Source organism: Trichosurus vulpecula, chromosome 1 (genome assembly GCF_011100635.1).
Source record: "Trichosurus vulpecula isolate mTriVul1 chromosome 1, mTriVul1.pri, whole genome shotgun sequence".
Classification (NCBI taxonomy): domain Eukaryota; kingdom Metazoa; phylum Chordata; class Mammalia; order Diprotodontia; family Phalangeridae; genus Trichosurus; species Trichosurus vulpecula.
In genome coordinates, this window is record NC_050573.1 from 438,346,056 (window position 1) to 438,358,813 (window position 12,758).

The 12,758-nt window shown below is 36.7% G+C and overlaps 1 protein-coding gene across 5 annotated transcripts in view; it reads left to right on the forward strand.

The window, feature by feature from the left end:
• Nucleotides 1-12,758, forward strand: part of AP3B1 (adaptor related protein complex 3 subunit beta 1) — a 351,843-nt gene that overhangs the window by 100,061 nt on the left and 239,024 nt on the right. For all 5 annotated transcript variants that reach the window (XR_005010651.1, XR_005010652.1, XR_005010653.1 and 2 more), the window contains exon 6: nucleotides 1,085-1,151. Coding sequence is in view for 2 of the 5 variants with exons in the window: in XM_036762900.1 (XP_036618795.1) it covers nucleotides 1,085-1,151 (67 nt within the window). In the remaining 3 variants the exon portion in view is untranslated. The remainder of the gene's footprint in view (nucleotides 1-1,084; nucleotides 1,152-12,758) is intronic.

Here is a 12,758-nt window from a genome sequence, read left to right on the forward strand (position 1 = left end):
ATTCCCATTTTGCAGGTATGGAAACTGAGGCAGGCAGATATTAAGTGACTTGCAGAGGGCCATACTGCTAGGAAGTATCCAAGGCAGGATTTGAACCTCATATCTTGCTGATTCCAAGTCTAGTGTTCTGCCCACTGCACCACCTAGTGAAATACAAATATTTCAGGTTGAGAGCTCATTTTGATTGGGAAAATCTATATCAGCCATATTTCTTAAGCTAAATAGGTGGACCCAGTCACCTAGCACAGGTGGAGTTGGGTAATAGAAGTCCATGTACTCTCTGAGAACCATAGAAAGCTTAGCATTTCTTATCATTCCCCTTTAATTGGGGAACTTGGGACTTTCCAGGGCCTGATGCTGTTGCGTGAGTGTGATCAGTTTAGTGACTAGCAATGCCTCTTAGTGGTTAAGTGTGGTTTTTGTTAGATAGCTTCCTGAAATAGAACTAGATTGTTATATTGAAGTTCTATCAGATTGTAAACTTTTTGTGGACAAGGATTATGTCTTAATTATCTTTATAATTCTTCTAATGGATAGCATAGTATGTATATTTTACTTGACAGATATTTGAATTAATGAGACCCTGTTTGGACAATGTGACAACCAAGATGAAAAGTGGCTTTAATTTTGGGAGTTGAAAATGTAATCAGTACATTACTTGCATATTATTAAGGGCTGTTTTAATTTTTCTTAGATACATATAATTCAGGGAACATTTATTACACTAGCTACTATAGTAGAGCCTGTGGATGATATGAAGATTAAACAAAAGTCAGTTCCTGCCCTCATGGAATTTGTAATCTAATTGGTAATTTCATGAATGAATATGAAAGTCTTAATTTCCTTTACAGTATTGCTATTTTTAGTAACTTTGAAGGGTAGTATTAGTATGCCCTTGATTGAGGAAAATTTCATTGTCTTCTCTTGAATCTAGTTCCTTTGCTGCTTATTTCTGACTTTTCTGATAGCTGTATTCATTTTGCTACTGAAATTTAACAGCAGGGAATCGTGTCATAACAATTTAGACCAGAATGAGAAAACAACTATTTTATAAATGTAATATTTTATTTCTTTTTATGTTTAGCCTTGATCCAGAGCAAAAAGAAATGTTAATTGAAGTAATCGAAAAACTTCTGAAAGACAAAAGCACAGTAAGTAACTTTACTTGACAATAATACCTTTGTAGTATTAATAACAAATAATTATTCTCTGAGGTCTTAGAAAGAATTTTAATGTTAATCTTGAGTTGTATTTTTAAACTTAAAAATCTTCATAAAAAAGATCTGTTTTATTTGTATTTTATTTATGTTCATTTGTATGCTTTTAGACACAGAAAATATACTGCTAAAGACCTAAATCTCTGCCAAAATAGGTTCCCCAAAATAGCTAAGTGAAAAAGCACTTAATTTTGTCATTTTATCTGAAAGGACAGGTTACTTTCCACTTTAATAGCTAACAGTTTTTTTTCTTAAAGTCAAACAGATAACATTTGCTTTTTTTAAACTAATAAATAGAATTATTTCCTAACATACCTGTGACTCCATTTGAATGTTCCCTTGTGACAAAGTTAGTTACAACTACTTGATAAACCATCATATCTAAGAGCTCATGCAACATTCTGTCCTTGTAGCCCCTTGCATCTCTACCTAAAGAAGGGTAGTGTGTACTATCATATGTTCTCTAGAACCAAGACTAGTCAAGTACAACTAATCAAAGTTGAAGTGCCATTTGGTGTGATTTTCATTTGTGTTTTAGTCAGAGTTCTCCTTGTTAGACTTACTTCCCTCAACATCATTTCATACAGGTCTGTATGTATATACTGTGTTTTTCTGAATTCCTCATATTTATCTTTTTTTGGTCAAAATACTATTCCATTGTATTTATATACCAGTTTCCTTAGCCATTCCTTAGGTGTTGGATAGCCACTTCGTTTCCACTTCTTTGGTAATACAAAAAAGGATGCTATTAATACATGTATCTGTGGAGCTTTTCTTTCTCTCTGAGATTCTTAGGGATATACCCTAAGTGGGATTGCTCAGTCAAAGGGTAGAAACAATTTAGCAAATCTTTGCATGATTCCAAATTGTTTTCCAGAGTCGTTGGAACAGTTCAAAACTCTTACCTCAGTTTAGTAATGACTGTTTCTATTGCCCGTCCAACTGTGGATTTTCTTTCATCATTTTTGCCAGTTTGCTGGATCTGAAGTGCAACCACAGAATTGTTTTAGTTAGCATTTTTCTTATTAGACAGCAAAAATTTATTAAATGCTTACAGTCTTTTGGGCACTGTGCTTATTAGGAGAATACCACAAAAGACAAAACCAAACATTCCCTGCCCCAAAGGAACATACAATCTAATGGGAGGACAACATGTAAATAATTAGGTACTATAGGTACTATAGTTGTTGGTACTATATCCATAGGTGAAAGTAACCTGAAAGAGGAAGGCATTACCAAATGAAGGAAGTGGGAAGGGGCTCCTGCAGAATGTAGGGTTTGAACTGAGTCTTGATGGAATTCATAGAAATTAAGAGACCAAAGAAAAGGGCAGAACATTCCAGGCATGGAGGATAGTGCAAAGATGGGAGATCCATATTAGATAAACTGCAAATAGGCCAGAATGGATGGCTTGTAGAATGCAAGGAGACAGTGAGTTGTAAGACTAAAGATAGGAAGTGGCCACATTATAAGAACTTGAAATGCAAAACTGTGAAGTTTATATTTGATCCTGGAGGTGATTGAGTGCCCCTGCAGCTCCTTGAGCAGAGTGGTGACATAGTTAGACCTATAGTTTAGAAAAATGATCTTGGCAGCTGAGTGGAAGGTGGATTGGAGTGGGGAAAGACTTGATCAGGGATACAAGTTATTGCAGTAGCGCAGGAGAGAGTTGATGAGGGCTTGCTCTAGGTTGGGGGTGGCTGTATTAGTAGAGAAAAGAGAGCATGAGGCATATATAAGGGATGTTGTGAAGATAGAAATGACAAGATTTAACAAGTAATTGGATGTATGGGTTGAAGGAAAGTGAGGAGGTAAAGATGACCCTGAGATTGTGTAGAGGATGATATTGTCCTTGACAGTAATAAAGTCATTCAAAATTGAAGAAAGCTTTGAGGGAAAGATAATGAGTTCTGTTTTAGTCATAGTGAGTTTGAGATGCTCATGGGACATCCATTTTGGGATGTCCAAGAGGATTGTTTCAACATTTTGGCTAACAGCTGCTGTGGGGGTATAAAACCAACAACAACCAGCTCACAGAATGCTGCAAGCCCAGGTTCTTTTGATCTGCTTTACTAAGGAAAGCAACGTTAAGGGGTTAACAATCTTACTTTAATCCAGCATACAAATATCATTCACTTAGTTCTGGGGAAAAAGCTAGCACCCTGAACTTCAGAACAAATACAAACAAATTACAAACATACATTTATAAACAGACCAAATACAATTCATAGTTACCAACATCTGGGTTCAGCCGGGAGCTCGACAACGGCTGCCCCAGAGTCACACTTCACTACTGTAGCTCAGAGCGCCAAAAAAAGAAAGCCAACCCCTGGTTTTATATATCTTGTTCAGGGTCAAAGGTGAGTCACACATGCAACTCACTCACATGACCTAAAATCATCACAAAAATGCGACTTATACCTACGTGGTCTAAAAGCTTCTGACGTCACAAACATGTCACTCAAACCATTGTAAACTAGGCTTTCCCTTGAGGCAAGGAGGCCATCACAGACTCCTAATTTAATCAAGGAAACAAAGGCCAAACTCTTCAAGGGCACTTGGTTGAATATGTGCTAAGAGCCCATCTTGATTCCCAATACTAGATTATAGGAGATATATAACCTTAACTCAGTAGAGAGGTTAGAGGTGGATATTTTGGTTTGGGAATCATCTATGTACAGATGATTAATTGAAGCCATGAAAAGAGAGAGGGCACTGGGATGGAGACTCTAACCGTAGATAGAGAATGTGACATGGATGAAAATCCATCAGTAGAGACAAAGAAGGAGCAGTTGTCTGTAAAGGAGGAGAATCAAGAAAGAGTAGTGTTATGAAAACTTAGTGTCAAATGCTGCAGAGAGGTTAAGAAAGATCAACATTGAGAAAAAGCCATCCAATTGGGCAATTTGGAGATCACTGGTAACTGGAGAGAACAGTTTGTCACATGGTGAGGTGAGAAGCCTAATTGCAGAGGGTATAGAAGATGCTGATGGGAGAAGTAGTAGTGCTAATTCTAGATGACTTTCCCAAGGAGTTTAGCTTTGAAAGAGAGGAGAGATTTAGGACTATAGCTATCAGGGATGGTAAGATCAAATGAGGGTTTTTTTTTTTCTTTAAGAATTGAGGCGACATGGACATGTTTGTAGATAGCAGGGAAGGAGTCCATAGATAGGGGAGATTGGAGGTAAGACAGGGAGGATGATAGTAGCGACAGTTTAAGAAGAAATACAAAGGGGATGGCATCAAGGGTGAATTGTAAAGGTTGCCATAGTGAGGGGAAGGCCACTTCTTCATCTAATCCTGGAGTGAAGAAAGAGATAGTGGAAGAAGAGTGCTGAGGAAGGGGGAACTCTTATTTAAGTTTTTTTTTTTTCAGGGAAGTATGAGACCTTCTCTTTGTCTAAGAGAGTAAGGAGAGGCAGGGTTCCCTGGAAGAGTTGAGGGGAGATGAAAAGATTTGGAACAACCACTAAGGAGAGTGGGATTACAGATCAATTAGAGAAGAGAATGTTTATCTCTTATGAGGGCCCAGTCGAGATTAAATAACATAAATTTGTAGTTTACCCAGTTAGCATGGTTTCAGGATTTCCATCCGTTCTGTTCAGCAGCATATGAATAGGAGCAAAGGTAGTAAATCCTGGCACTAATTTTAGGGTTGGGACTTGACAGGGTCTGATTGGTTAAGGGGCAAGAGATTTAAGTATGGAGGATAGTGTACTATTGAGGTGATTTACTGAGGGTCAATGATTGGGAAAGTATAGACAGTACAGGAGTGATGGCCTAAGAAAGAACTGAGAGGTGCAGGAAATGGGACTCATAATGAGGATGAAGAATAGGGTCAAGGGTTGTTAAGTCATATGAAAAGTTGGATCGTTAATGATTTCGATCAAAGAAGTTTCAGAGTTCATGTCCATGGAAGTGGAACACACAGACAAAGGCAAGATCAAGGATGTGGAAATCAGTGTTGAAAACTAAAAATATTAAAATAATAAAAAATCAATTTAAAAAAAGCATCAGAAAGATAAATCTAGACCTTCAATGTCTATCTCTCTTCCTGCCCACACCCCTGTTTTTTTGTAAAACAATGAAATCGATTTTTAAATGATCCCCAGCCTTGCTACCCAACTTCTGCAAGGGAAATGCTCAGTGAATATCCTTAACCCTGTAGCTGTGGGTAGAGCCAGCATATCATGGAGGGGACTCAAGGAATGGAAATACATTGGAATAAATAAACTTTTTGTAATAATGGTATGTGATTTCTTTCTAAAAATAAGAGCTGTCATTATCTGTAATGGAGAGATACTAAAGGTCTTTCCATCAAGATATAACCCAGGGTGTCTATAGTTGCTATTATCATTTGTCATGGTTCTAGAAATTCTAGCTATACAGTAACTAATGTGCAGGTCTGACCATGTCTCCCCCCAAGATGGCTGCCATTTTGACTCAGATATGTATATATACCTTAAACCATTCTACACCTACTTCTATTTACCAGTTCTTCCTCTAGATACAGAGACCATCTTCCTTCATTTGTCCTTAGTACATAATTTGGGTATTTATAGTATTCAAAATGACTTATTCACTCAGAGTTATCCTTAAAACAATATGGTTGTTACTCTATCCAAAGTTTTCTTGGTTCTGTTTTTTTCCCTGCTATTATTTCATGCAAATCTATCCATGTTTTTCTAAGATCATTGAGCTCATCATTTCTTATAGAACAGCATGTGCTGTATCGATAATATGATCGTATGCCGTGACTTATTCAGCCACTCCCCAAGTGATGGGCCTACCTAAACTTTGCCCCCACAGAGAGAGCTGCTATAAATATTTTAGAGCATGCAAGTTCTTTTCCTTTTTCCTTAAGCATCTTACGAAAGAGACCTAATAGTGTAATACCCGCCAAAACAAACATAGGAATTATATGAACAAAATCATAAAATACTTTTTATACAAGTAAAATAAGGTTTAAATAATTGGAGAAATATTAATTGTTCACAGATAAGTAGGGCCAATGTAATATAAATGACAATTTTGCTTAAGCTAATTTATATATTCAGTGCCATCCCAATTAAATTACCAAAAAATAATTTCACTTAACTAGAAAAAAACAACAGCAAAATTCATTTGGAAGAACAAAAAGTCAAAAATATCAAAGGGACTAATGAAAAAAATGTAAATGAAGGAAGTTTAGTAGTACCAGATCTTAAATATATTATAAAGCTGTAATGCTCAAAACTATCTGGTACCGGCTAAGAAATGGAAAGGTAGATCAGTGGAACAGTAGACATGGAATTTACAGCAGCATATAAACATAGTAACCTTGTATTTGACAAGTGTAAAGACTTAAGTTTTTGAGATAAGTATTCATTATTTGGTAAAACTTGTTGGGAAAATGGGAAAGCAGTCTGGCAGAAATTGGGCATAGACCAATTATCTTATACTGTTTTACCAAGGTAAGATTAAAATGGATTTGAACAACTGTATCAGTAATTAAAGTGGGCCTTTTTTACTGTTTTCTATTTTGGAGCACTTATTTAATCAGGTGCCCTTGATGAGCCTGGCCTTTGTTTCTTTGATTAAATCAGGAGTCTGATGACCTGCTTACTTCAAGGGAAAGCCTAGTCACATGGGTTGGAGTTGCCCTTGGATCAAGTGCGTTTGAGTTGCATATTGTGATGCCCTTTGACCCTGAACAGGGTATATAAAGTCAGAGGTTGGCGTTTTGCCTTTGGGGCTCTTACCCATTGGAAGAGTGTTGGTGTGGGGACTCTGGGTAGCCACTGGAGCACCCCACATCCCCATCCCCACCCTCCCTTGAAGAAACCCAGATGTTGATGCTTCCCTGGTAACTATATATTGCTGTGGATAGACTGGTTTGTGTTGTTTGCTCTGTTGATACTGCCTCTGTAATTTCTATTTGTATTTGCTCTGAAGTTCAGCATACTGGCTTTTCCCCCTGACCTAAGTGAATGATATATGTATGTTTAATTAAAGTGAGATTATTAACCCCTTAAAGATGCTTTCCTTAGAAAAGCCGATCAAAAGAACCTGTGCTGGCAGGCTTGTTGCTAGTCTTGTTGGGTCTTACACCTCAACAGCAGCTGCTAGCCACATTATTGTTACAAGAACACAGACTATATTATGTATCACATTCATGAACAGTTGAACAATTTATGAATAAAGAAGAGATAGAAAGCAGTATGAGGTATAAAATGCATAATTTCAGTTACATTGAATTAAAAAGTTTTTGTACAAATAAAACAAATGTAGCCAGAATCAGAAGGAAAGCAGAAAATTGGAGAAACATTTTTAATAGACAGAGTCTCAAATAAAGGTCTCATCTCAGATCTCTAAAGAACTTTGTCAAATCTATAAGAATATGAGTCATAGGTTTCTATTTACTTTCTTTCCTCTACATTCCTCATAACTTCCCCACTCCCTTCCCCTTTATAGTCCTGTTATTTTGGTTTTTTCTATCTTTAATAAGGAAGTCTAATGTGTTAAAGGTTTTTGAGTTTTGTTCTTATTCTAAAAAACAATTCTGTTTAACATTTCTGTTATCTCTTTTCAAGTTTGTTTCTCCCTTGGTTTTCAGATTTTTCCATTAGTATTATTAACTTGTTAATTTTCTGTCTTTTAAATTACAAGCTCAGTTTTGTGATTCTTTCCTTTTTTGTGTGTTTTTTAAGTGTTTCTTTAAGGATTGTAAAATACATGCCTGGAGTTTTGGTATGTTATTTCAATCTTGTCTTTTGCTTTAATAAGATTTTAAGTTATTTATATAATTTATTTTGCCCATTTGTTGCATAGCATATGATTCTGTCTCTTTTTAGTTATATAAAGTTTGCCAAATTGCTTTTTATATTTAAAATTTTTGTTACATTATAACCTCTAACCAGTGCATTTAATTTTTTTGTCTTTTTTTGTCTTGTCTTTGTTATTTTGTAGTGAGCTATAACAATGTAACATTGTAAATTTTGACAAAGTTTTCTTGTGTTATGATGAAAATAAGAATATTTAAAAAGTATCCTTTATTAGTCCCCATAGATCTCTCAGATCTATTTAAAGAAATGTTCTGTTCAGATTTATAATTTATATTTGTTTAGTTGGTCAGACTCTGAAAAAGGAAACATTAAAGCCTTCTACAGTTGCTACTTTATTGTCTAGGTCTTTTGACATTTTAGTTAGCTTTCCTTTGAGTGTTTAGTTGTCTTGCCTTTATTTTTTCATTATCTGTAGTACTTTTTAGGGTACTGTATTTTGCTTATTTGTTTTTGAGACAATATCTAGTTTTACTGTTGCCTTACCGAAAATAGTGATTGCAGTAGTCCTGGGTGGCCTTTTTCATTGGCTAGTGCCTTATTTTGTTTCTGTGACCTACCTTGCATTTCAACATGCTATGGAAAGACAATATAAAACTAGAAGAGTTAAGAAAATCTCCCCTCGCTTCATTACAGAAGTAGGGCCCCACAGATGCTGAATACTGCATCTGTTGTTAGACTCAGTAAATGTATTGACTGGTTAAGCCAGTCTTTTTTATAAGGGAGGATTTTCTAGGTAAGAGGGAAGACATCCAGAAGTAAAAGTGATATAAAACAAAACGGCATTAATTAAAAAAAATTAAGTTAAGTGCTCCCTTTCCCAATTAAAAGAAATTCTCCTTTGCTAGGTCATCATTTTGTTCCAGTCAAAGCCTTATCCTGGGCACTGCACTCTCTCTTGGTAAGCTCATCAGCAGCCATGGGTTTGCTTTTTGTCTCTATGCAGATGACTTCCAAATCTACACAGCCAGCCCTAATCTCTTACATAAATTTCAATTTTGCTTTGGATAGTGTGTTTAGTTTCATTTCTTCCTTTACATTTTTGTAGTTGTATATATTGTTTTCCTAGTTCTATTTACTTTGTGGTTCATCATTTGATAGATGTTTTTGTATAATTCTGAATTCATGTCTGACAATATATCAACATTCCATTCACATCTACTATCTATTTACCTATTCCTCAGTATATGGTCACCTAATTCTTTTCTGGGCAACTAGATGATTCAGTGAATAGAGTGCTGGGTCTGAAGTCATCTTTCTGAGTTAAAATCTGGCCTCAATCTTGTTTGCCTCAGTTCCTCATCTAAAAAATGATTTGAAGAAGGAAATGGAATGGCAAATTACTCCAGTGTCTTTGCCAAGAAAACCCTGAATGAGGCTCACAAAGAGTTGGACATGACTGAACAACAACTTTGTTTCTGGTTCTTTGTTAACACAAAAAATAATTTGGGCAAAAGAGTTTGCAAAAGAATCATCAAATGGAAGCAGACTCAAGATGCAGCAATGTTATATAAGCCAAAATAAAGAGAGTGTCCTGGAAAAAAGGGATTGATTGATGGTGTCAGTAGCTATAGAGAGGCTAGGTACAATGCAGACCAATAAAAGCTGTTGTATTTAGCATTTAAGAGATTGTTAGTTTCTCTGGAAAGAAGAAATTCAGTTGAGTAGTAGGATCAGAAGCCAAATTGCAAGGGGTTGAGAGATGAGTGAGAGGCAAAGAAAATGTATTCAGCAAGGTAGATCAATGTTTTTAGAAGTTCATCCATGAAAGGGTGTTGGGAAAAAGAGGACTATAGCTGCGGAAAGTGTCAGGGCAAAGTGAAGGGATCCATCTGTCCATTCATTCATTCATTCATTTTTTTTTTTTTGAGACAGTGGGTGGCACCTGGGTATATTTGAAGGTGTCAAGGAAAAAGACAATGTCTAAGGAGAGATCAAAGATGAGAGAGAGAAAAAAAAAAGGAGGGATTGGTCAGGAGAACAGACTTCCAGAAGAATTGTATAGGCTCATACCTCTTTGATGTGAGACAATTTACCCCCATTCTACCTCTCCCTTTCCCCTTCTCCCAGTGCATTCCTTTTTCTCACCCCTTAATTTTATTTTTTTAGTTATCCCAGTATATTCAACTCACACTCATGTCCTCTGGCTATGTATACTTCTTCTAACTGCCCTAATAAAGATACAGTTACAAGTTATAGATATCATCTTCCTGTGTAGGGATATAAACAGTTTAACCTTATTGAATAACTTATGTTTTTTTCCTGTTTGCCTTTTTATGCTTCTTTTCAGTCGTATATTTGAAAATCAAGTTTTCTATTTATTGCTGGTCTTTTCATCAGGAATGTTTGATAGTTCCTTATTTCATTTTATGTCCATTTTTACCCTTGCAAGATTATGCTCAGTTTTTGTGGGTAGTTGATTCTGTAACCTAAGCTCCTTTGCCTTCCGGAATATCATATTCCAAGCCCTCCAATCCTTTAATGTAGAAGTGGATTCTTTCAGTTACTATTTTATCTTCTTATTCTTGATATCAGGGCAGTCTGCCTTGATAATTTCTTGAAAGATACTGTCTAGGCTCTTTTTTTGATCATGGCTTTCAGGTAGTCCGATAATTCTTAAATTATCTCTCCTGGATCTATTCTCCAGGTCACTTGCTTTTTCCAATGAGATATTTTACCCTTCTGTTTTTTCATACTTTTGATTTTGTTTGATTGATTCTTGATGTCTCATAGTCATTAGCTTCCATTTGCCCAGTTTTGATTTTTAAGGAATTATTTTGATTTAGCTTTTGTACCACTTTTTCCATTTGGCTGATTGTACTTTTTAAGGAGTTGTTTTTTCATTTTTTGTGCTTCCTTTTCCAAGCTGTTGACTCTTTTTTCGTGATTCTCACGCATAACTCTCATTTCTTTTCCCACTTTTTCTTCTACCTTTCTTATTTGATTTTTAAAATATTTTTTTGAGCTCTTTCAGTAGAAATTTTTGGGCCTAAGACCAGTTCATATTTTCTCTTTGAGGCTTCACATGTAGGAGTGTTGTCATTTTTGTCCTCTTCTGAGTTTTTTGTTTTGATCTCCCCTGTCACCATAGTAGCTTTCTTTGGTCAGGGCTTTTTTTTCTTTTCATTTTCCTAGCCTATTTTGTAAACTTTTAAAGTTGAGCTGTGTTCCTGGTGTATAGGGAGCACTGTCTCAAGCTTCTTGCATGAATGCATAGGAGTTCAGGGGTCTGATCACTGGCTTTCTGTGTAGGGACCTCTGGGGTTGGTGGCTCACTGCTGCACTGGGGTCACCTGGCCTACCTCAGCCAGGGCTTCTTGGCCTGTCAGGCCTGACCACTAGTCTGCTACATTGGGGCTGGAGGCCTCACAGCTGGCCCACTCTGGCACTGGCCTGCTGTACTGAGACCATGAGGCTTGGGTTGCTGATCTATTCTGGGGCTAAGAGCCTCCCGCTGGCTTGCCTGGACACCACCTGCACTGAGGTGCTCTTCACTTTACCCAAGTGAGACAGACCTTTCCTGTAGTCCTTCTAAGTTATCTTGGGCTGGAAAATTGTTCCTTCTTTTTGTGGGTTCTTTTACTCCAGAGTTCGTTTTGAGGCGTGATTTAAAGTTGTTTCGAGGGAAAGTGGGGAGAGCTCAGACAGCTTCCTGCCTTTTCTCTGCCATCTTGACTTCACTAAAAAAAGGGTTTATTTTGCAAATTTTTTTTAATGTAATCTTTTTTTTTTATTTTTATTTTTTTTAGTTTACAACACACGGTTCTACATAATTTTGAGTTCCAGATTTTCTCCCCTCCCTCCTTCCTCCCTCCCCAAGATGGCATGGAATCTCATATAACTACCACATATAACTTCGCATTGAATTAATTTATACACTAGTCAAGTTGTGGAGAAGAATTATGACCAATGGAATGAATCATGAGAAAGAAGAAACAGAACCAAAAAAAACCAAACCCAAAAACAAAAACAAAAGAGAAGAAAAAAAGGCGAGCATGAAGTGTGCCTCAATCTGCATTCAAACTTCATAGTTCTTTCTCTGGATGTAGATAGCATTCTCCATCGTGAGTCCTTTGGAGTTGTCTTTGTACCTTGTGTTGCTGAGAAAAGCAAAGTCTGTCAGGGTTGGTCCTCACAGAATCCATATATCTGTGGTTGTGTATAATGTTCTCCTGGCTCTGCTCCGCCCACTCAGCATCATGTCGTGTAGGTTTTTCCAGGTTGTTATGAAGTCTGTATCATCCCCATTTCTTATGGCACAATAGTATTCCATTACCTTCATATACCACAGCTTGTTCAGCCATTCCCCAATTGATGGGCATCCCTTTGATTTCCAATTCTTGGCTACCACAAAAAGAGCCGCTATAAATATTTTTGTACATATGGGTCCTTTTCCCGCTTGTGTGATTTCTTTGGGATACAATCCTGGAAGTGGTATTGCTGGGTCAAAGGGTATGAACATTTTTATGGCCCTTAGGGCGTAGTTCCAAATTACTCTCCAAAATGGCTGGATCATCTCACAACTCCACCAGCAATGTAACAATGTTCCAATTTCCCCACATCCTTTCCAGCATTTATCATTTTCCTGTTTTGTTATTTTAGCCAATCTGACAGGAGAGATGTGGTATCGAAGAGTTGTTTTGATTTGCATTTCTCTAATCATTAGTAGTGATTTAGAGCATTTTTTCATATGCCTATAGATAGCTTTAATTTCTTCCTC